General features: G+C 46.4%; 1 protein-coding gene across 2 annotated transcripts in view; it reads left to right on the top strand.

Moving 5' to 3' along the window:
* PTPRT (protein tyrosine phosphatase receptor type T) overlaps nucleotides 1-21618 on the top strand; it is a 1014747-nt gene that overhangs the window by 329502 nt on the left and 663627 nt on the right. For both annotated transcript variants that reach the window (XM_040638323.1, XM_040638322.1), the window contains exons 3-4: nucleotides 8249-8520; nucleotides 20710-20791. In XM_040638323.1, coding sequence (XP_040494257.1) covers nucleotides 8249-8520; nucleotides 20710-20791 — 354 coding nt within the window. The remainder of the gene's footprint in view (nucleotides 1-8248; nucleotides 8521-20709; nucleotides 20792-21618) is intronic.

Genomic DNA, 21618 nt, shown 5'->3' with positions numbered 1-21618 from the left:
ACTGACATCTGCTACTGGCCATTTCTTATTAACATTTACTGAGTCAAATCCAGTTTGTCATTTAAGGTTCCCTGAAAACAGTCAACGGAAAAGTTTGATGTGTAAGGTTTCATTATCCCATTTTCTAGATGAGAACACCGAGGCCCAGTGAATTTTATGGACTGGCTCAAAGTCACACAACTAAGAAACAACAGCAGTGATATTGAAAGCCAGCTCTCCCGGCTGCACAGCCAGCCCTTGCTTGCTCCATGCCATCACAGCTGCCTTGGCTTGGGGCGGCATTCGGGTCCCTGCTGCCATCCGCTCCCTTCACGTAGGTGCTGGCGCTGGAAGCTGGCGGGGCCTCCTGTCTGCAGGGACAGCTCTGAGCTCTCGGAGCTCCAGGCCCTCAGCTGCCAGTTGCCTGAGCGCACTCATGTAATCTTAATGAACAATGTGCAAAGCCATTAAAAAGTCAATTAGGGCTTTCTTTTTACTGCCGACGTGAGGAAATGCAATCCTGAGGTGCTCATGTGTAAACACAATAGCCACCATCTGCTATGGAGAAGAGTTTTGCCTCCAAAAGGGGGATCTATGTTGCAGACACATCAGTAACGGGGTGCGTATCAAGGCATTATTATGCACGGAGGGGAAAAAATGCAAAATTTGTGGCCAGCCAGAGAGTACTTCCTGGTTTAATTCCACAATTTTCGGTGCAATGTATAATAACTATGAGGGTACCAACGCTGTTGTATGTTCCTTATCGCGTCAGTGGATTTTGGGGGGGGGGAAGGAGAAGAGAAAAGAATATATTTACAGTCTTCCTCTTTCTTGTTTCTGACTGATTTTGGTGTAATGACTGGCTTATTTTTGATCTCCAGGAAGCTGACAGCCCCGGGATGATATTAATTAAGCCAACCTGTTGATCAAAGAGGGCCCCACCGAGCTGCTGGTAGATGAGGGCTCTCACGCCTCAATAATCTCTAAAACGGCAGGCCTGGGCTCCTCTCAGAGTTACAGCTTCCTTCCTTTGCAGAGGATGTGGCCAGACCTCTGTAAGTGGATATGGGCGGGGGACGGGGGGCTGCTACAGATCCCACTCTCCCCAAAGACACTATGCTTTGCGTGGCTGAATGTTCTGGCTTTCAGCGTCTGGGCCTTTGCACATGCTGTCCCCTCTCTTTGAAATGCTGTCCCAGTTACCACCAGGCACACGTCCATGAATGGAATCCCGATGGGGAAAGAGGAGAGGCTCACCTAGACCTTGCTGTGGGGATTTAAGGTGCAAACCTTCTAGGATCTCTTCACATCCAGTGATCTACACTGACGTGACTGAGGATATTCCTGGGAGTGGGGGGGTGCTGGGAGAGAGAAAACTGAGTCATGTGCGGTTAGGATATGAGAATACTCAGGTGTGTCCTGCAGACGGGAAGGGGCTTGTTGTAGGGAGTGCCTGCAGGGCCACAGTGGGGGGAAAATCTGTCACAGAGGATGAAGCCGAGTGGAATTCAGGGGGCAGTGGTGCTGGGTGAGCCTGCACCCTGATGGAGGAGGGGAAAACAAACGATGGAAGTTTGCAGGAGGAACCGTCTCTTGAACCTTATTGACTTTGGGGCCAAAGCAGTTCTGTTGTGTGCCCCCAGAGGGTGAACCTCAGCAGAGAGACGCTGTCCAGGACCTGCCCAATCCCTGAGAAACCACAGCTGACAGTGAGGGCCATTCAAGAGCTCTGTGCTGCAGGTGCAGTGAGGCCAGGGGGATTGGCATCATTAATTCAGTCGGCAGTGAGCACGTGCTGTGGGGACTTTGAGCACTGCACGTGGAGGATTGCTAGCAGCTGCAGTTCGTGCAGGTGCACGCAGGGTGGAACGCCAGGCAGATCCCACTCTCGGGGTTCATCCTGTGCTCGCTGGCTGGGGACGTTTCACGTCTTCGCATTCCTCACACCCCGGCTCTGTGTAGCCCATGCCTGGAAGACGCCCTGAGCCTCCTGGCCGAGTTCATCACCCTTCTCTCTGTGATGTGATCATGTCTGTGCTCTACTCCAGAGCTGTCCTTTTGGGTGCATGAGGCTGGATCCTGTTGTGTCCACTGTGATGTTGCCACCTCTGCCACTCAGAAGCACCGTCCTCTACTGCTTCTAAGCTCTCTGTAGTGGACTCTCTCAGTCTGGGCCCCGAGCCCTGGCTTCCTGACTCGCTTCTGGTTCAGAAATTGGAGTCAGGTGCACCTGCTTGGTGGAACCCAGAATGTGTGCCTGAATCTTAGCTGCAGAGCAGGCTGGGAAAGAGGGCATCGGGCCTTTTCTGTTTCCGTAGGGGAAGGGGGGCTCTGCTTCAAAGTGGGGGAGTTCCCCAAATGCAGGGAGGGAGTTCAGACATTGGGTGGCCAAACCGCAGGGAGAGTGCCTCCGGGTCATCAGTCTGATTTATGTGGTGGGGTAACCATGCGGGGGTGGTGTCTGGGGAGCAGTGTGTGACCATGGTGTTCACACTGGCCAGCAGCCCCGATGAGTTTGCACTGCTGAAGGGTGGACCTCCCCCCTACTTGTAACCCCATACCTTTTTCATTTTTTGTCCAAATTGAGAGCCAAATGACCCCACCTTTTACTTTGACCTCATGCTCCCCTTCTGAGACTTTGGTGATGAGAGGATCTGATGGTGCAAGGAATCTTCTACACACACATAAGAGAACTTAGATTCTCCCAGGCTACCTGCCCCTTAGAAAGCATCCACCAGGCGGCTCTGAATGGGCCTGTCATCCTTATATCTCTGGTCCACTGGCTTGGGAATCCATACATGTTCATGTTAATGTGAATGTCTGATGATAGAATAACGGTACTCCAAAGATGACCCTGTCCTTGTCCCCAGAACCTCTGCAAGTTACCTTATGTGGCAAAAGGGGTTTGCAGATGTGATTCAGTTAAGGATATTACAATAGGGAGATTATTCTGGATTCACTAGGTTGACCCAGTGTGTAAGAGTCCTTTCAGGAGGGAGGCAGGAGGGTCAAAGTCAGAAACAGGAGAGGTGACAATGGAGCTTGAGGTCAGAGTGATGTCGTTTGGAGATGGAGGAAGGGGCCAGGAGCCAGGGCATGTAGGCAGCCTCTAAAGCTGGACAAGACAAGGAAACCAATTATCTTCTGAAGCCTCTAGAATGAAAGAAGGTCTACCAACATCTTCATTTGAGGCTTCTGATCTCCGGAACCATAAAAGAATAAATTTGTGTTCTAAGCCACTGAGTTTATGGTATTTAGTTACAGGAGGCATAGGTCACTAAACCAAGATCTCAATCTTGTATCCCCCGAGCCTCTACCTGCTTGACTTGGGCCTCTGTCTGTCCTTAGAAGGCTCTCCCCAGTCATGAGTAATAAGGTCACTTGCACTGGATGTTTCTTGTTGGAAAGGAGCCCTTTCTGGAGTCTTCGGGGAGGCCCACTCCCCCAAGCCCTTGGAGAGCTTCAGCCCACCTGCTGCTGAGTCCTCTCCCCAGTGCTGCAGTACCCCTTCCCTCCCAATGGGGGTGCCACCTGCTGGTGCCGACTTTTCACCCTGTCACCTTCTGTCACTTGGACTCCAGAGCAGCACTGCTCATTCCTCCAGTTTCACCAAGACCTTCCTGAGCAGGACTCCCTCTTGCTGTACCTTTCTGGCCCGTGCCCCTTCCTCCTTTGCAGCTAGGCTATGCTGGGAGTGGTGGGTTGGGCAAGCATCATTTTTTGTCCCCCCCCCCTTTTTTTTTTTTCAATGATCTTGTCTATTTCTCTGAGCTGTGCACCAAAACGCATACCTTTCTGTCTGGTCTAAAAGCTGCAGCATGCGTATCAAGTCACCCAGATCGACACGAGCAGCCAGGGTGGTCATGGGGGTGGTGGTATTGTGACCTTGACCCAGCCCAGCTCTGGCCCACTGAACATAGAATATCTTAGTGAATACCCAAGATATTTCTTGCTTTTTCAAGAATTCATGCTCAGAGTGCATGGTTTTCCTTTTCTTCTTTCTTTCTGCTTCTGTTTACACTAGGACACTGCTCTTAGTGATGTCCCTATTTGGCATGTCTTGCAGCTTTGCTTAGTAACTATCATTTTTCTTCTTATCCCCTTAAGTAAAGGGACCGGGAGGAAGTAAGGGCTCTATGGGGGTGCCAAAACAATAATACTAGCCGCGGAAATAAACTTCACAATTTCAGTGGCTTAATAACCCAATAACAGCTTATTCCTTGTTTACTTAAAGCCAAAATGAGTGTTCCTAATGGGTTGGGGGGGCCTTTTCTCATGGTCATGGTCATTCAGGGAACCAGTCTCCTTTTATTGTGTTCCATTTCTCTTGGAATCCTGTGCTTTCAGCTGGCTGGTGGATGGGAAAGACAACGGAGCGGTGCTTCTCACACCTTAACATGCATACAAATCACCTGGGGATCTTGAAAAAAAATGCAGATTTGGATTTAGTAGGCCTGGAGTGGAGCCTGAGATGCAGAATTTCTTACCATCTCCCTGGTGATACTGATGCTGCTGGTTCAAAGACTATCCTTTGAGAGAAGGTGGAGCATTGGGGGTAGGGGCGAGGAAAGGGAAGTAGCTTTTATGAACCAAGCCTGGAAGTGGCACACTTTCATACTCAGGCCCCATTGGCTGGAACGCAGTTGGCATAACCCCACCCACCTCTAAAAGGAGGCTAGGGAATGTAATCCAGTGATGTGCCCAGAACAAAGAGGACAGGTCTGTTCATCAACCAGCAGTTTCTCCAAGTGGAGGGTAGATGGAGGGCCAAGCACTTTTACCAGCTCTGTCTTCGGGGAGATGGAGTCCTCTATCAGCAGCCGCTGTAGCTGCTGCAGATACAGCAAGATACAGAGTAGCCCTAAACTTCTGTGAGTGGATATTAGGTTATGTGGCTCTGCCTCACATGAGCTTGCCTCACAACTGGAGCTGGAAAAGCAGTAGGAGCCTGAGCTGGTGGAAGGGAAACCCTCCTGACTCTGCTGAGGGTTCTATGCAGCCCGGTGTGGACTGCTGGGAGAACAGGAGCTGGAATGCCCATGGGGGCACCATGGGATTCTGAGTGGAGAGAGCCAGGCGCTGCTCGCTTCTCAGGCTGCCCTCTCTACCCATAGCTGTGTCACACCCTTGTGGCAGGGGAAGTCACCCAAGCTTCGTGGGGCTTGTGGGACATCACTCACCTGTCCCTGGGAAGCCTTGTGGAACCCTGTGGAATGTAGACCAATAGATACAGGCATGGGTGCTAGCTCCGTCTCCTTTCTGTACTCCGTGTCCCCCACAGTGGTTCCTTCCTTGCTGCCTCACGGGGGAGGTTGTGATAATTACAGGTAATACACCTGACAAGGGCCATCTTTCCACTTACCCTGTGTCACTGCCAGGCCATAAACAAGGAGACTTGACTCTCTTGGAAACATGGAGGAGAGGGGGAAGCCGCTATCCGTGGCTCTTATCCTAGAAGGTGGAGAGTCTTCTGACTGGTGGGATGGCGAAAGTCTGGGAGCCTAGCTTCCTGTTTCTCTTCATCCCTTTGCTGCTTGTTGGCTCGTTTTGGGGATGGGCCTACCCAGTGGTCCTATGTGGCCATCCCTGGAAGATAGCTCTGGCCCTAGGGATTTGGGCGGAGTCATAAGGAGGGAGTCCATGACTCTCTAGCTGCTGTGTGTGCTGGTACAGGGAAGAAAAGGCAGGGAACCTCTAATTTGGCCTCAAGTCCAAGGTACTTTCTCTAATCCAGTTTTGTGAATAATAAAATAGAGGGTTTTGAAATCTCTCTCTCTCTCTCTCTCTCTCTCTCTCTCTCTCTCTCATGTGTCTATTTTTTTTTAAAGATTTTATTTGTTTACTTGGGAGAGATATAAGGAGAGACAGACAGGGAGAGGGCAGGACTGGGAAAAAGACTCTTGAAGCACATTCTGCACTGAGCACGGAGCCCAAAGCCCGATGCGAGGCTCAGTCCCACAACCGAGAGATCATGACCTGAGCCGAAATCAGGAGCCGGATGCCACCCAGGCGGCCCACTCCTGTGTCTGTCTTTAAATTCATTCAGAACCCAGGGAGGATGGGCTATGAATGCCTGGTACCTTTTAGAACCCCAACGAGCAAAGGATTGCCCAGCACTTATTAGCCGGCGGCTTTAGTCTTCTGGGTATTAGGATGAATAAATGAGGCTACTTTCTGAAGTGTCTGATCTCGATTGAGGATAAGCAGTCTTAAGGTTTCATTCTGAACGGAAGATTTTAGTGGTTAAAATAAGATTTCAAAGCAATAGTGTTTTTCTAGGTGGGAATATTCATCCCAGGATCCCCTGAGTTTATCTACTGTGTTTTATGATGCAATTTATTTCCTGGCATCATAGGGCTTTAAGTCACGGAGTTCAGCCCTCATAGTTGACTGTGAAATTGCCTTAGACGTCTCTTCCATTGTCCAGGCTCTGTTTAGCCACCGGTAGTGGCAGGGAGCTCTCTGTGTCTCTGGGCCATTGTTAGAAGACCCTTTGAATGGAAATATACCCCCTGTTGTTTCTTGCCTAGGCCTGCCTCTTGGGCACCTTTATCAGTTAGCGATTGCCACAGTAATGCTGCCCCCAAATTGGAGAGGGAACTGTGTGGCAAACAGCAGTGAGCATTTATTCTCGTACTCGTGGGTCTGAGCATTGATTGTGGACTGGCAGATCGGAGTTGGGATCGCTGACCCCCGTGGCTGTGCTCCGACCTGCACGGTGGGGATGGCTGGGATCTTCAGTATTCGCTGAGCTCCATTCTCCACCACGCCTGTCTGTTCTTGATCCTAAGCTGAAAGGGGCAGCAGCTCCCTGCGGCACATTCTCCTCCTGAAAGGCGGTGGGAGTGCAAAGGGGCAAGCCCAGCTAGGCATGCACGTTTCACGCCTCTGCTCGATTTGTTGTGTTGATGTCCTGTTGACCAAAGCAAGTGCAGCCCAAAGTCAAGGGATGGGAACATGCCCTTTGTCTCTTCTGGGAGGCCCAGGAGACGGATCCAGGGAAGGTTGAAGAACTAGAAACAACCATCCACTCTGCCAAAGCAGCTCCAGAGAGGCTCACTTCCTTTCTGTCGGCAGGCAACCTGCTTATTGCTTGAAAAACAGTAGTCACGTTTGCTGTAGCGTAATAGTGTAATGGCTGAGTTGGAGAGAATCTGCGTTTCCTGCATCCCTTCCCGGCTGAGTGGCCCAGGGCAAGTCATTCAGTCTTTAAATAAAATGAAAATCCTCTACCTCCCAGGGTCATTCTGAAGATTAAATTGAATAATATATTAAAAAGACACCTAGCATCACACTGGTATTCCTTAAATGCTTAGTATTACTTACCCTCCATTCCAGGCGGAGCATCTTCTAGTTGGTTCTCACATTTCTTCGGAGTCTTCCTTGCTTACTTAAATATATTCTACTTTTTATATGCCCTCCTGTGATACATAGAATTATTCCCCGTGCTGAATGCAACCTTAGCGGACAGTTTGCAATTACTCCTTGGCCTGAACGCAAGGGTCCTTGTGGAATGTGTTGGAACAACACCTCCTATATTGTAGAGGTTATGCTTCCATTGAGACAGCCCGAGCTTGCGTTACGTTATATGTCCTATTCTACCCTTGGAGGTTGCAGTTAACTGTATTCCGGGGGTTTTGTTCCATGTTTCCTTTAGGACCTGCTGGATAAAGTGCTTCTTCTGTAAATGTTTATAGACTTGTCTACTTTGTAGAAATATTAATACATGTTACCTACCGTCTCTTAATTTTTATTTTTTATTTTGATTTTTTTAAAGATTTTATTTGACAGAAAGAGAGAAAGTGTGAGTGGGGGGAAGGGCAGAGGGGAAGAGAGAATCCCAAGCAGACTCCATGCTAAGCATGGAGCTCAATATGGGGCTCGATCCCAGGACCCTGAGATCATGACCTGAGTAGAAATCAAGAGTTGGACACTTTACTGACTGAGCTACCGATGTACCCCATCTCTTAATTTTTAAATTGCCTTGTTATGTAACTAATGAATCATTGAATACTACATCAAAAACTAGCGATGTACTGTACGGTGGCTAACTGAACATAATAAAAATAAATAAACTCCCTTGTTGAGCAGGTTTTAAAATTCCCAGCTGCAGAAGAAGAGAGAGGGGATGTGGCTTCCTCAGTATCAATCAGGCCCTCCTAGAGTGACTTGATTTCCGGACCCCATGTTGATGGGTATGACTGATTATCAGACGGATTTTCTTTCTCTTTCTTTCTCTCTACTTCCCGTCCCCTTTGTGGGTCTCCAGGATCCTTCATGATGGTGAACAGCTCTGGGAGGGCCTCTGGCCAGAAGGCCCACCTTCTCCTGCCAACCCTGAAGGAGAACGACACCCACTGTATCGATTTCCATTACTACTTCTCCAGCCGCGACAGGTCCAGCCCGGGAGCCTTGAATGTCTATGTGAAGGTGAACGGCGGGCCCCAGGGGAACCCTGTCTGGAACGTGTCTGGGGTCGTCACCGAGGGCTGGGTGAAGGCAGAGCTTGCCATCAGCACCTTCTGGCCACATTTCTACCAGGTATGGCGTTCTATGGTTTGCTTTTTAAAAAAAGTGACCCTGAATCTATAGACGTCTTGCCCTATCTAGAGTTTGTTGGGTCAAGAAGGGACTTCATTTACTCACTCACTCTGCACCTGGTGTTCACTGAGCCTCTCCTAGCCAGGCCCTGCAGGCACAGGAGGCGGTCCAGCATGGCCCCTGCCTCCCTGGAGATCATGCTCAGAAATAGGAGATGGTGATAAATAAGCAGTTACTGTGCAGTGGGACACAGCGGGCTCTCCAGGAGGCTGGAGGAACAGAGGCATCAAAACCTTTTATAAAGTAATTGCTTACAACAACCTGGTGAGGGATGTACTATCATTATTCCTATTTTATGGACGAAAAATGTGAGGTTCTGACAGCTGGAATAACTAGTCAAAAGATCACTCCCAAGGAAGAGGGTGTTTGGGGGAAAGCAATTGGGAAGGCTTCCAGGCAGAGGTGGCAGCTAGGCTAAGTCTTGAAGGATGGATAAGTAATTACTGAAAAAGGAAGGAAAAGGCATTTGATTTGTCAGGGATGGTGCATGCCGGGGGCTGGAGGACCAAGTGAGGTTTGCAGAGTTTGGAAACTCTCACTTGTTTAAGGATAGGTCATGAAGGAGATAGGCAAGTAGCTAAGCTTGCAGAGGCGAATAGGTCATGGCTGGCTTTGAATGCCAGGCCAAGGAGATGAAGTGTTATCCCTCGTCTAGAGCAGTGCCCCTCAGACCATTGTGAAAGACCAGTTTTTTCCTTTCAACTCACTGTGGACCAGTACTTTCATGACTGTAGTAAAAATGTCTCAGCAACGCCACATTGTTGCAATAGCTTCTAAACACCTTTCCCACTTGGCCTTCTTCTCTCACTGTGGGCTGAGAGCACACAGGTCACAGGCTGCTGTCAGCCCTCAGAGCACACCTGGACGGGCACAGCTTCAGGCCCACTTGGCCTGGGACTCTTGAAAGCTTTTCTTTTTTTAAAACCACTTTATATATTTGGGTACATGTCATAGAATTTACCCATTTAAATGTGCAATCCAGTGATTTTTAGTAACTCTGCTAAGTTGTGCAGTCATCACCATCAGCCGGTTGTAGAACATTTTCATCACCCCAATAAATCCTTTCTGCCTATTTGCCCTTACTGCCATGCCTGCTGTTGAAAGGTTTTATTTATTATTTATTTATTTATTTATTTATTTTTAAAGATTTTATTTATTTATTTGATAGAGAGCAGGAAATCACAAGCAGGGGAAGTGGCAGAGGGAGAAGGAGAAGCGGGTTCCCCTCTGAGCAGGGAGCCTGATGCGGGGCTCAATCCCAGGACCCTGGGATCATGACCTGAGCCAAAGGCAGTTGCTTAACCAACTGAGCCACCCAGACGCCCCTGTTGAAAGGTTTTAAGTAAGAAAGTGACATAGTCAGATATGTATTTTACAGACATTTCTCTAGAGTTTGCTCTGAGCTTTGTGGTGACAAAATGGACCTGAGGCTGCCAAGGTTAGTGGCTGGGAACTTCTCAGATACCCTTCAGTTCGACATCTATGGACTGTGTTCAACAGATGGACTGTGTAGGCAGCCAGAGACAATTTGTCAATAAGTGGAAGCGTGCAGCTGTGTTCCAGTAAAACTTTATGTATAAAAACAAGTGGGGGGCCAGATTTGACCTCCAGGCTGTAGTTTGCTGAACCTTGATGTAGGTAGTAAAGCTAAGGTCTAGAGACAGATACTGAAATCCAAGAACATGCAGAAAATCATCAGAAAAGCTGGGACCGGGACCTGGATGCCTAATCCCAAGGCTGCCTTCCTGTATGACTGAGTAGAAAGTGTGTCTGTAAGTCCATGGATACCCCCAGCGAAGCCACAGGGCTCCAATTAGAAAACCCCTATCTAGGGCCTGATGCAAATGGATTATAGGATAGGCCCACAGTTGCAAGTGTAATGAGCGGGAAAAGTGATCCAGGAGAGGGACAGTGTCACTGTTGGCCCTGCTCTTTGATGGGCTATGGAGGGGAAAGAGGACATTTCTTGGGCATCTCCTTTGTCCCAGCTCTGTGGTAAGCATATTACCTCTCATTTACCTGTGTAGTAACTCCTTGTGTTGGAGAGCAACATGTCTTGTGTTCTAGAGTAGGGCGTATTATTGGTAAACTGAGGTTCCCATAATCCTCCCTAGGTCCTCTGGCACCAAGCTCAGTTTCCTGCTTTTGGGGAAAAAAGCACATTATAAGAATCCTCCACTCACTAGCAGTGTAATGTTGGATGTATCCTGTCATCATTCTGCATCAGTTCTCTCATTTGTAAAATGGAGAAGGAAATAGGTACAATGAAGGGTTCTTCTGTGGATTGAATGAGATAGCACCTATATCAAGCAGTGTGTCAGGCTCGTGGCGGGGCTCAGCGACTGTTGAAGGGGGGGTGGAACAGAGGGAGGAACAGGAGAAGAGGAAGGGGGAAGAACGCCTCCCGTGAAGAAATCCCCACCGTGGTTGAGCTGTGCTCTGTAAGTTCTGTGTCATCCCTGGGATGCGCAGCCTCACCTGGGAGGATTTTCTGATTTCTCACTTGTTGGCCACTTCTGCAGCGTTACGCCACGTTATATCCTCTGCTGTGAGCTTGCTGGTGAGAAAGCCACTCACGTACTGAAGGCAACAGATTAGAGCAGAAACCTCTCTCTCTCTCTCTCTCTCTCTCTCTCTCTCTCTCTCTCTCACACACACACACACACACACACACACAGCCACTAATGCATAGTCCCGTGGCCACACACCCAGAGGGGCACACATAGGCGCACCTGCATGTTCCCAGAGTCACCACTCACACGTACCTCCAGGGGAGAGAAGAGGGGACTGTCAGGAGCATCAAAGAGCAGAGTGGATTTGAAAATTCATCAGACCCGAGCTCTGGTCTTGTATGGACGATTCTGTGGGCTAAATACGGTTTCCGTTTTCAGCAGTGCTGGGACTCCAATCCTGATGGCTTATGTATTCATTTATTAAAGTCATATTTCATACTTCCAAAATTGACTTTTAGCTCTGTAATAAACAGGGAAATTTCATCTTTCCTATTAGGGGGCTCTGTGGCGCCAGGGTCTCTGCAGGGCCAGGGATGAACGTCCCCCTGGCCATGTAGCCCCACACCTGGCTCCTCCCAGAAGATCAGGGGCTTATTAAAACCGCCTAAGCTGTGCTTTAGATCTAGGCCCCTTTGCAGGTGATATTAACTCTGTTTTATGTTTTCAATGATTCTGAACTGTTCTGTCCCAAGATTTAGGGAAAAAAAAAAAGATTTTTTACTGGTTTGCAGCCACCTGCTTACTCTGTTTCCTAGCACCTGCCTGGGGGAAGTTGCCTTTTATTTAGCTTGTGATTGCTACGTGGACCCGTGAGATCTAGGGCCTGGCAGGCTTGGATTCAACTGGACTTGAGGTCCAGTCCCTTTCTCAGGGGTCAGGTGCTAGCATCTGGCACTCGGGAGGCTTAGTGGCTTCACATACAATTTAGGGGGGTACATTTCACAGAGGGGACCACTCTCCCACCCTTCACATTCTCCCCCATCTCCTCTCTTTCACCTCCCCTCTCTGCTGAGCCACAAACTCTCCTCCTCGTTTTATTCAGGCCTCCTGGGGCTGGGGTGGGAGAGAGGCTCTCTTGATTTCACCCTAAGCAATCCCTCTCCATGAAAATATGTGGTCATCTTCCCAAGAGGGGTGCTGGTGAGCCGTTTTTCTCTCTTTGGAGAAAATGTGTGCAGCCCCTTAAAACTTTTGCTATATAGATTCTCTGCTCAAGGACTACAAAAGTTGAGGGTAGAGTGCCAGCTCCCTTAAACCATGTCCTGACGTAGCCATCCCTTCCCCCAACATGCACACAACCTGCTTTTTGGAGAGGTTGAAGGTAATTCATCTCTGAGCCTCTCCGGGGACATTAGTTCCTGGCTTCGTCCAGCAGCTCCTGCATGGGGAGAGATTGGTGCCTTTCCATGCAAGCCCTAGGAGGTGTCTAAGGTTCTAGGGGCCAGGGCATGTGTCGTTGACCGTAGCTCCACGTGGTGGCCTTCGGATTGAAGAATGTCCTGCAGAGCAGGTGGGTTTCCCAGCCTAGGCCTTCTGCCCCATCCCTGCCCCCATACACTGACACGGAGTATCCCTGAGTGTTGGCATGGCCTACTTCTGCCCGCCCTCCGCCCTGCCCCTGTAAACAGCACTAAAGTAGCTCCTACAATTCTTGACCCACCTTAGCGCCAACCTCGTTGAGAGAGTTTAGTGTGGAGGGGACCTGCCTCAGCAGGTGAGTCCAGGGAGGCCTGGAGGGTCCAACATGGACCTTCTTCCTTTCCTTTCCCTTCTGGCCCCATTTCTGATACATCCAGTCTTGTATCTGTGTTGTTGACTCCTCACTCCCCAGCATTGAGGGGGTCTTTTTTTTTTTTTTTAAAGATTTTATTTATTTATTTGGCAGAGATAGAGACAGCCAGCGAGAGAGGGAACACAAGCAGGGGGAGTGGGAGAGGAAGAAGCAGGCTCACAGGGGAGGAGCCTGACGTGGGGCTCGATCCCATAACGCCGGGATCACGCCCTGAGCCGAAGGCAGACGCTTAACCACTGTGCCACCCAGGCGCCCCAAGGGGGTCTTATCTCATGGCAGCTTGCATGATTTTTATTAAGAAAAATTATAACTCTGGAGTGGCACCCCGAAGACCGGACCCTCTTGGCTCCTGCACATTTTGTGAGGATTTTGCTCTGAGTGATCTGGCAGTGACGGAGGGGAGGACTTGCCCCACTTCTGTCTTGGGAAGTGCTGTGTTCTCAGCTGTATCCCCAGCCTGCCCTGTCGTATAAATGTCCTGTGGACCGTAATTCTAGGTTTGTAGGAGTCTGGAGATTTCATCAAGGATTTAGTGGGCTTCCATGGTCTTTTTCTCTCTGCTTCTGTACTAACTCCCCATCACCTTTCCCAACTCCCGTGGTTCTTGCAAGCACATGTGGCTCTTTATTTCCATGTAGCTCCCTGCAGACCCAAAGCTCAGCCTGTGCCAGTTTCTGACAGTCCGGACTCCTCTCAAAGAGTGTTGAGTGTAGAACTTTACTGGAAGCTTGAGGTGGGGACTACAGGGGATAGTTATGTTGGGCGGTCCATTAGCTTCTTCCTCTCCCCAGACCTAGTGCCATTCCCTGGGGTTTCTCCTCTTACTGCCCATCCCTCTCCCCAGACTAAGAACAGTAATAATAGTAATATTTATCAATATCTTACCATGTATATTGCAAACCCTTTACAGTTATTAACTCGTTTAATGGAAAACCAGAGTATTCTTTCCCTTGTTTCTTATGGAATATTTTTCTCCCATATTTGAGAAACCCAAGTCTCACCTACCCTGATGCTTTACAAAAAAAAAAAAAAAAAAAAAATTCTTGAGAGGGAATTCTGATAAGTGAAAGATTCTCTATCTCATTCTAGAATTGTTATTTCTGCAGAGGAAGGCGCAGAGAACAGTGAACAAATGTGTGTTTTCCTATCACCCATTCTCCCATGACCAGCCTTGCATTCATTAATGGAACACTTGTTAATAATCTTCATATGGGTTAGACACTGGGTCATGATGCAAGAAAAAGTCCAAGTGTTAGAAGAGTTTAAGTTGTACTTTGATTAACTGGAAAAAAAAATTTAGGATTCTGCTTAACCAGATATTTTGGTTAAATGAGAGTTGGACTGCTTTCCACTGAAGCCCAGTAATGGGTGTGGCTGTGCACTGTGAGCCAGGAGCCCAGGGCCTCAGTTTTCAGTCTACCTCTGGCTCCCCTTCTCAGCTTTGGTAATACAGCTGGCCCCACCTTTTAGGGCTTTTCAGAGACTGGATCAAGACTATGTAATAAGTGGTCAATATTGCCAGCCTTTATTATTGTGGTTATATTTCTGTTTTTATTATTTTTTTTATTATTCAGTCTCTGTTGATGAGGTGTCCTTTCTGGTCCATACCAGTCCCTCACTAGAGTCCTGACCCCTGTTGACTCCTCCTTCTAGAAGCTTGTTTCATTGATTCCCTCACCCCCCTTGTGTGTTATCCTATTTCCTTGATTCATTTCTCTCTCCCTAAAATCATGCTTCAATCTCTACTGTCCCCCCCTCCCCGAAAATCCTCTATTGTGCTTTTAGCGCTTGGGCCCTACTTCTCTGAACTACCTACTCTGCCTTCCATGGTGACCTCATCTAGTTCTTTAGCTTTAAATGACATTTAGATGCCAAAGCTACCATATTTGTAATTCTGGTCGTAAATCACCCGTGAGCTCCAGAAACATCCGTTAGGATGTTTACTTGACATCTCAAGCTTAGTGTGGCCAAAAAGAAATCCTGATGTTGCCCTGCCTGTGTGCCCATCACACACGTTCATCTTGTCATCCTCTGTATTTCAGTAAATGACACCAGAATCAACCTACAAGGTCAAGCCCCAAGTTGAAGAGTCCTCACTGAGTCTTCCCTTTCCTTCACTTTTCCTCTCTTGCTCCAACAGCAATTATTTCATCTCTACCTTCAAAATACCTCTCCAGCCATCAACGTCTTTGTTTTCCACCACCATCATTAGAGCCATCCTTATCTTTTGATTGGATGACTACACTTCCCACAGCACAGCCAGGAGGATCTTTGTAGAATGTAGATTAGATTATGTCGTGTCCTGGCTTCAGAACTTTCGGTGACTTAGAGGAAAATTCAGGCTCCCTGCTATGTCTTGTAAGACTCCGCGTTGTCTGACCCCCCAGCTAATGCTCCAACCTTGCCTTGTGCCTCTCTAGCTTACCCATTGTATCCCAGCCCCATCAGTCTCATTCCTGTGTTCCCAGATCATTCCCAACTCTTTCCTGCCTCATGGCCTTTGCCCTTGCCCCCACATTTTTCTTGAAAGGCCACTTTGATCCTTTTGGTATCATCTTAAGTACCTCCATAGGGTTCTCTCCTGACCACTTTAAGTAAAATAGACCCTCCTCCCCTTAATTACAATATTAATCACAATATTCTATTTATTTTCTATATTTAGTTTATATATAGTTTATAGTTTATATTTAGTTTTATAGTTTAATTTTCTATATTTATTTAATTTCCATTTCCATTTGCTAGAATGTGAAGTTCATCAGAGTTAGGACCTTAATTATCTCGTTCACTTTGATAGACCTAGCATGTGTCCCAGTGTTTGGTACAGAGGAGGGTCTCTGTAAATGCTGAATGAATGAATGAATGAATGAATGAATGAATGAAGACTCTGTTCCTGTTCCCAGTGGGTTTAGAGTTTAGGGAATGAAATGATTTGGGAACAAGCAGTTAAATTATGGTGTGATAGGCTGATAGGGGCTATAGTGGAATTAACTGTGCCGTGGTACATGACATAGTGATAATACAGCATGAAGAGAGACACAAAAATGTAATGCACCTTAAAGCATTTAATTTTTTTTTGTAAATATAAAATAGCTCATTCTTTTACAGAAAATTTGGAAGATCTAGGAAAGTACAAAGAAAATATTCATCTGCCATAATCTTCCTGATATCAATTAAAAGATGCATTCATAGATTATTACCACTCCTACTTTATCTTTTGTGAGTTATCTGTTGAAGTCACTTGCCAGCTTTTCTTTTGGAGAATTTATTTTGTTGATTCTTCAGAATTCTTGACACAAAACAGGTTATTTATCTTTTAGCTGATCTAGATGTTACAGATACTGTTCTCAACTTACCTTTTGGCTTTTAATTTTGTTTGAGACTTCTGTTAACATACAAAACATACTTTGAAATCATAGTTATTATGGAAGGTATGACATATTTAAGGAATATATAATATTTCAATTTTAAGAAATTGATTTTTAAACTTTTTTAAAAATTAATTTTTTTATTTTTAAAACTTTTTATTTTTATTTTTTATTTTTTGATGTAAAGTTCGATGATTCATTAGTTGCGTATAACACCCAGTGCACCATGCAATACGTGCCCTCCTTACTACCCATCACCAGCCTATCCTATTCCCTTCCCCCCCTCTCCTCTGAAGCCCTCAGTTTGTTTCTCAGAGTCCATAGTCTCTCATGCTTCATTTCCCCTTCTGATTACCCCCTTTTTTATCCCTTTCTTCTCCTACTGATCTTCCTAGTTCTTATGTTCCATAGATGAGAGAAACCATATGATAATTGTCTTTCTCTGCTTGACTTATTTCACTTAGCATTATCTGGAGGAGATAATGATTTTTAAACTTTTGTCATTAATTTCTAGCCTTAGAAAACTTAGAAAATACATATGCCCAGACCTACACAGTTTGTTCTTTGAGAGATTTATTGAAGTTAGTCTTTAGCCTGTAATCTGATCTTTGGATTAAATAATCTATGTTTAGTAAATGCATTATTATTCATATTCACTAGTATTGATATTACTCAATTATTCATAAGATACAAGCACATTCTTATATCTTTAATTTTTTGTTTGGCCAGAGTCTAAGACAGGAGTTAAAGTTTTCAAATTTTGTTTTTAGTCCTCATCATTTTCTCTTTTTTAGTGTATTAGCTCCTGCATTTAGAAAATGACATTTTAATTCACTTAGTGGTTTTTTATTTTTTTCCAGTTTTAAATTATACTTTGACACTTTTACATTATTTTTATAACAACTGTTTTCTAATTTATTTGCATTTTCCCATTATGCCTTTGTTCAACTTGTTGTTTTTAAGTTGACTGGGTCATTTTGTGTTAGGTGTTTATCTTCTAGTGTACAATTAGATTTTGTTTAGACATTCTGAGACCTTTTCTCTATTTTGACCCATTTATATTTATTGTCACAACAGCAATATTTTTCCTTTTGTCATTTTTATTACACAGTTTGAATGCTTTCATGTTTTTAAATGTATTTTCTATTTTATTCCCCTCCATGGCCTTTGCTTTTGTTTTCCTTTCAGTTATTGAAAATATAATTAGATACTTAATTCTTTAAGTAAGGTCTTCTTTTCACTTTCTTCTCTTCAGGCTGTGGCATTTATCCTTTATTAGCCCTTTATTTCTGTAGATTTCCCCCCACACCCTATACATTTTTGTTTCTGTGTCTCTGAAGGACCCTGTTACCTTAGTAAACCCCTCTTCCAGAGCAGTTGTCATGCTAATGTCAGCTGCTGTATGTTTGATGTGACTGTCATCCCCAAGTCATTTTACATAATCTCCAGGCAGCCACATGTGGTCTTAATGATCGATCTTACCACCCAAGGAAGCTGCCTCTTGGCAACCATCACCACCCTCTCACCAGTTCCCTGCTCTCTCATTATAGCTGTTAGAGCACTCAGCCCCACTGAGACCACTGGCCTCTGAATCCAATAACCTGGAGTGACCACATGGGCCGCAAAAAGTTTCCACGTGAAGGTTTTCCTGTTGGTCTTATCACCCATCTTACATTCTATCCACAGGCTTGAAGTGAGGAGTGAAAGACAGGAGGGAGAAGGGTCTATTGTATAGGCTGTTGAGGTGGTAGAGATGAAGAGCAATGAAAATTTGAACCAGAGCCATTGGACTGGAATCGAACTGGCTTTGACCTATAAAATGGTTGCTTCATGTGGTTCGACTTAATAGCAGAGATGGAAAGGCATGGCCAAATTTAGAAATACTAAGTCAGAATCAAAAAGAAAATGAGAAGCAAGGCAGAAGGAGAAGCCCGGGCAGATGTCCAAATCCCAATCTTCAGTGACTGGGTGGGTTGTAGGGCAACCCACTGAGGTCCATATTTCAGGAAGGATAGGGGGGATATTGGGGGAGACAATTTGATAGGGAAGCTGTTGAGATCTGTTGCATACAGATTGTGTTGGAGGTATTTGTGTATAATATCTGCATGAAAATGCAGATCTCTTAGTTGGGTGAGACTGCTGTTCACTGAAATGTATGGAGTGGGGCTGGGCTTGGGGATTGTCAGTGAATTGGCAGCCATTAGAGGAAAGTGTGCTCAGTAAAACCAGTAGTAGAGGAACCTCACATTTGAGGGATGTAGGAGGAGAAGTGCTTACAAAGAAACCTATGGAAGTATAGCCCCAGGTCTGTGAGAAAAAGCATGAGTGTGAAGTGTCACTTGAGCCCAAACAAGAGAGATCCAGAAAGGGAGAAGCTAGGAACATTGATAATCATAGAAAAATGGTCAAGTATTCATAATTATTAGCAAGCATTGAGTATCTACCATGTGCCATATGTTGTTCTAAATAGTGTATTAACTCCTTTAATCTGAAAAATTACCCAATAAAGTGGACACGGTAATTACAGATGAGGAAGCTGAGACACAGAGCAGTAAGATAATTTGCCCAAAGTCACACGCCAAGACTGGAACCCAGGCATTCTGGTCCAGCGCCCAAGCACTACACTGTCTTCCTTCTTAAGATAAGGGTTGGAAATACTCCATTGGATTTAGCAGCTACGAAGTTATTGGTATTGGCCATGAGAGCAGTTCTGGGGGAAGTGTTGGGAACAAAGTCCAGATGATAGTTGAGGGGAAGTTTTGCAGTGGGAAGTAAGGGGGTGATGAGAGCGAGTGTAGATAATACTATTGAGAATCCCACATGTGGTTGAAACACAGCTAGACTGCCCTCGAGAAGAACCTGCTATCTAAGCGTGGCTTTTAAAGAATAAGAGAAATGCCAGCATTTGCGTGTGCCAAAATCAGTGATGAAAGAGAGAGTTCAGAGACACGGGATAAAGAGAGAGAACCGAGAGAAGGACGTAGAAGCTGGAACACGCAGTGGAGATGGGGAGGGGTCAAGAGCACCGGCATGCCGTGAGGAGAGGAGGCAGTGGTTAGTGTGTGGTAATTGGAGGTGTCATCTACCTCCGATCGATGGGCAAGAAGTTAGAGAAGTCAGCCCCTCTCCTGTCCTCTTGCCTCTTGAAGATGTGCCATGGGTAACTGCTGGGATTGGGAGGGTGATGTTGAAGGGGGACATTTGTGTGGGGCACGGAAGTGGAGAAGGCAGATTTGCAGTAGGCTTGTCAAAGTTGGAATGAGGGTGTGAAAGAATTGGGGCTTTGGGTGAGAATGATGTGGGTGGTTAGCCAGCGTGGTGGGGCGACCCTGGGCTTGCTGAGAATACAGGAGGTCCAGGCCGTCATCTAGACTCTAGGAAGGGTGAGGTCCAGGGTACCACGTGAGCCACAGGAGCAGGAGGCTGGGTCAGAACACTGGTGGATGGAACTTGTTGTTTCTGGAGTGGGCAAAGACGTGGATGTGGCTGACGAAGCTGGTGGGGAGATAAAGGCCACTGGAATTAGGGAGGTCGGGGCATTGGTCACAGTGTCCACATAGGTAGTCACATCTCCTAGGTGAAGTTAGACAATGGGTGGCAAGGAAAGGGGTTAACCGAGTCATAAAAGTTCTACTGAAATACACGTTTGGGTGAGAGTCAGAATGGAGAATTCAAAGAACTCGTTGCCTTTGGATTCCTGGATACCAACATTTGTGCATGGGGCTGGCTGATCTTCAAGAGGTGTTATTAAATTCAGATGGAGAGAGAGACAAACCAAGAAGCAGACTCTTAACTACAGAGAACAAACTGATGGGGGTGGGTGGGGATGGGACCAGAGGGAGGGGGTCAGGGGGTGGGGACCAGGGAGCGCACTTGTTGTATGAGCACTGGGTGTGGTATGGGAGTGTTGAATCACTACGTTGTATGCCTGAAACTAATATAACATGAATGTTAGCTGTATCGGAATTAAAATTAAAAAAAAAAGAAATTCAGATGGAATATATTCCTGGGGGATGTAGAATCAAATCAGGGTAAACCCTCCTTGGCTTATGGTGGCTTCCAAGGTAAGCTCCTCTGTCACACTTCATAAGAAAGTTGTGATATTAGAAGTAATTCTCCTCTGTGCTTCACTTGAAACAACAATGAAAAAGGTGCAGATTGGGGTTTCAGGCCATGTTTGGGTTGTTTTCCTGCATTCAAGCGTTATTTCTGAAATCCATTAAAAATGTTCCATGTGGCTGACTCCTCTTTTTGCTGGTCATTAGAATGTGGCCTTTTTTTTTTTAACCTTGTTTTGAAGAATCTGAGTCCGTTGCCAGGGTGGCGTATAAGGCTAATATAAGGCCTCTTTGGGAGGTTCTGGCGGGAAGCTGAAACTCAGAGGGTTTGGGGGCTGGGCAGCTTCCTGTGATGCCTGCAACCACTTCTGCGAAATTGACTCCCACCCTGTGTGTTGCAGGTGATATTTGAATCCGTCTCTTTGAAGGGTCATCCTGGCTACATCGCTGTGGACGAGGTCCGGGTCCTTGCTCATCCATGCAGTAAGTTTGTTCCCTCCTCCTCACGCAGCCTAGCTCCGTGCCAGACTGGGGAGCTTGGAGCCTGCAGTCCCCCCTACTCATTCAGCTCACAACCATCTCTGGCTCTCTCTCTCTCTCTTTTAATCCTTCAGAAATGCTTACATACTCAATGCAATCAGTCCTGAATAAATTCGTAATTTCGCTGGCCTGTTCAACAGGCAGCACCTACAGGAATTTGCAGAGAGTGGCAAAACATCTTCGTTTGAATCTCTCTCCGTCATTAAGGGAGTCTAAAGTCCTGATTGTTTATTAGTGGGATTCAGACCACTGAAGTGGAAGAATTAGAGGGCTTTGGATAGAATCTTGTGCAATTGTCTTAAAAAAAGAACAACACCAAAACACTGAGCAAATTAGTACACTGTTCACTCACAGGGAAAAGTACCCCAGAGCTATTAATTCTTTAAAAGTAATTTTAAATACACTCATCAGCTCTGTGTAGGCGTTGGGAGAGATTTCTCACAGCGGTTAGTACTTACGGTCCAGCGTCAAGAGTCCTCGAAGGCATACCGCTCCTTCCGTGCCCATCCAGTCTCCCCCTCGAAATTCTCTCACTTTGCTGTGTTTAGTCTCAGATATCTCAACGTGTTTGTGGAAGGACCTGTGGTTCCCAGTTTCACGAAATCCCAGAGGGGAGTTGGATGGCATCTTATCTAGTGACATTTGGTTGGGGGAACTGTAGTCAAAGGGATATGCATGGTGATGATGGCCCCTGGGAGGGCCAGCTGGGATGCCAGCCCCATTAGTTTGTTAGCCTTCTGTGTATTAGAGATTCCCATTAATTTCTTGGC

This window comes from Ursus maritimus, unplaced genomic scaffold (assembly GCF_017311325.1).
Source record: "Ursus maritimus isolate PB19 unplaced genomic scaffold, ASM1731132v1 scaffold_22, whole genome shotgun sequence".
NCBI lineage: Eukaryota > Metazoa > Chordata > Mammalia > Carnivora > Ursidae > Ursus > Ursus maritimus.
This window is presented reverse-complemented; position numbering and strand designations above follow the sequence as displayed.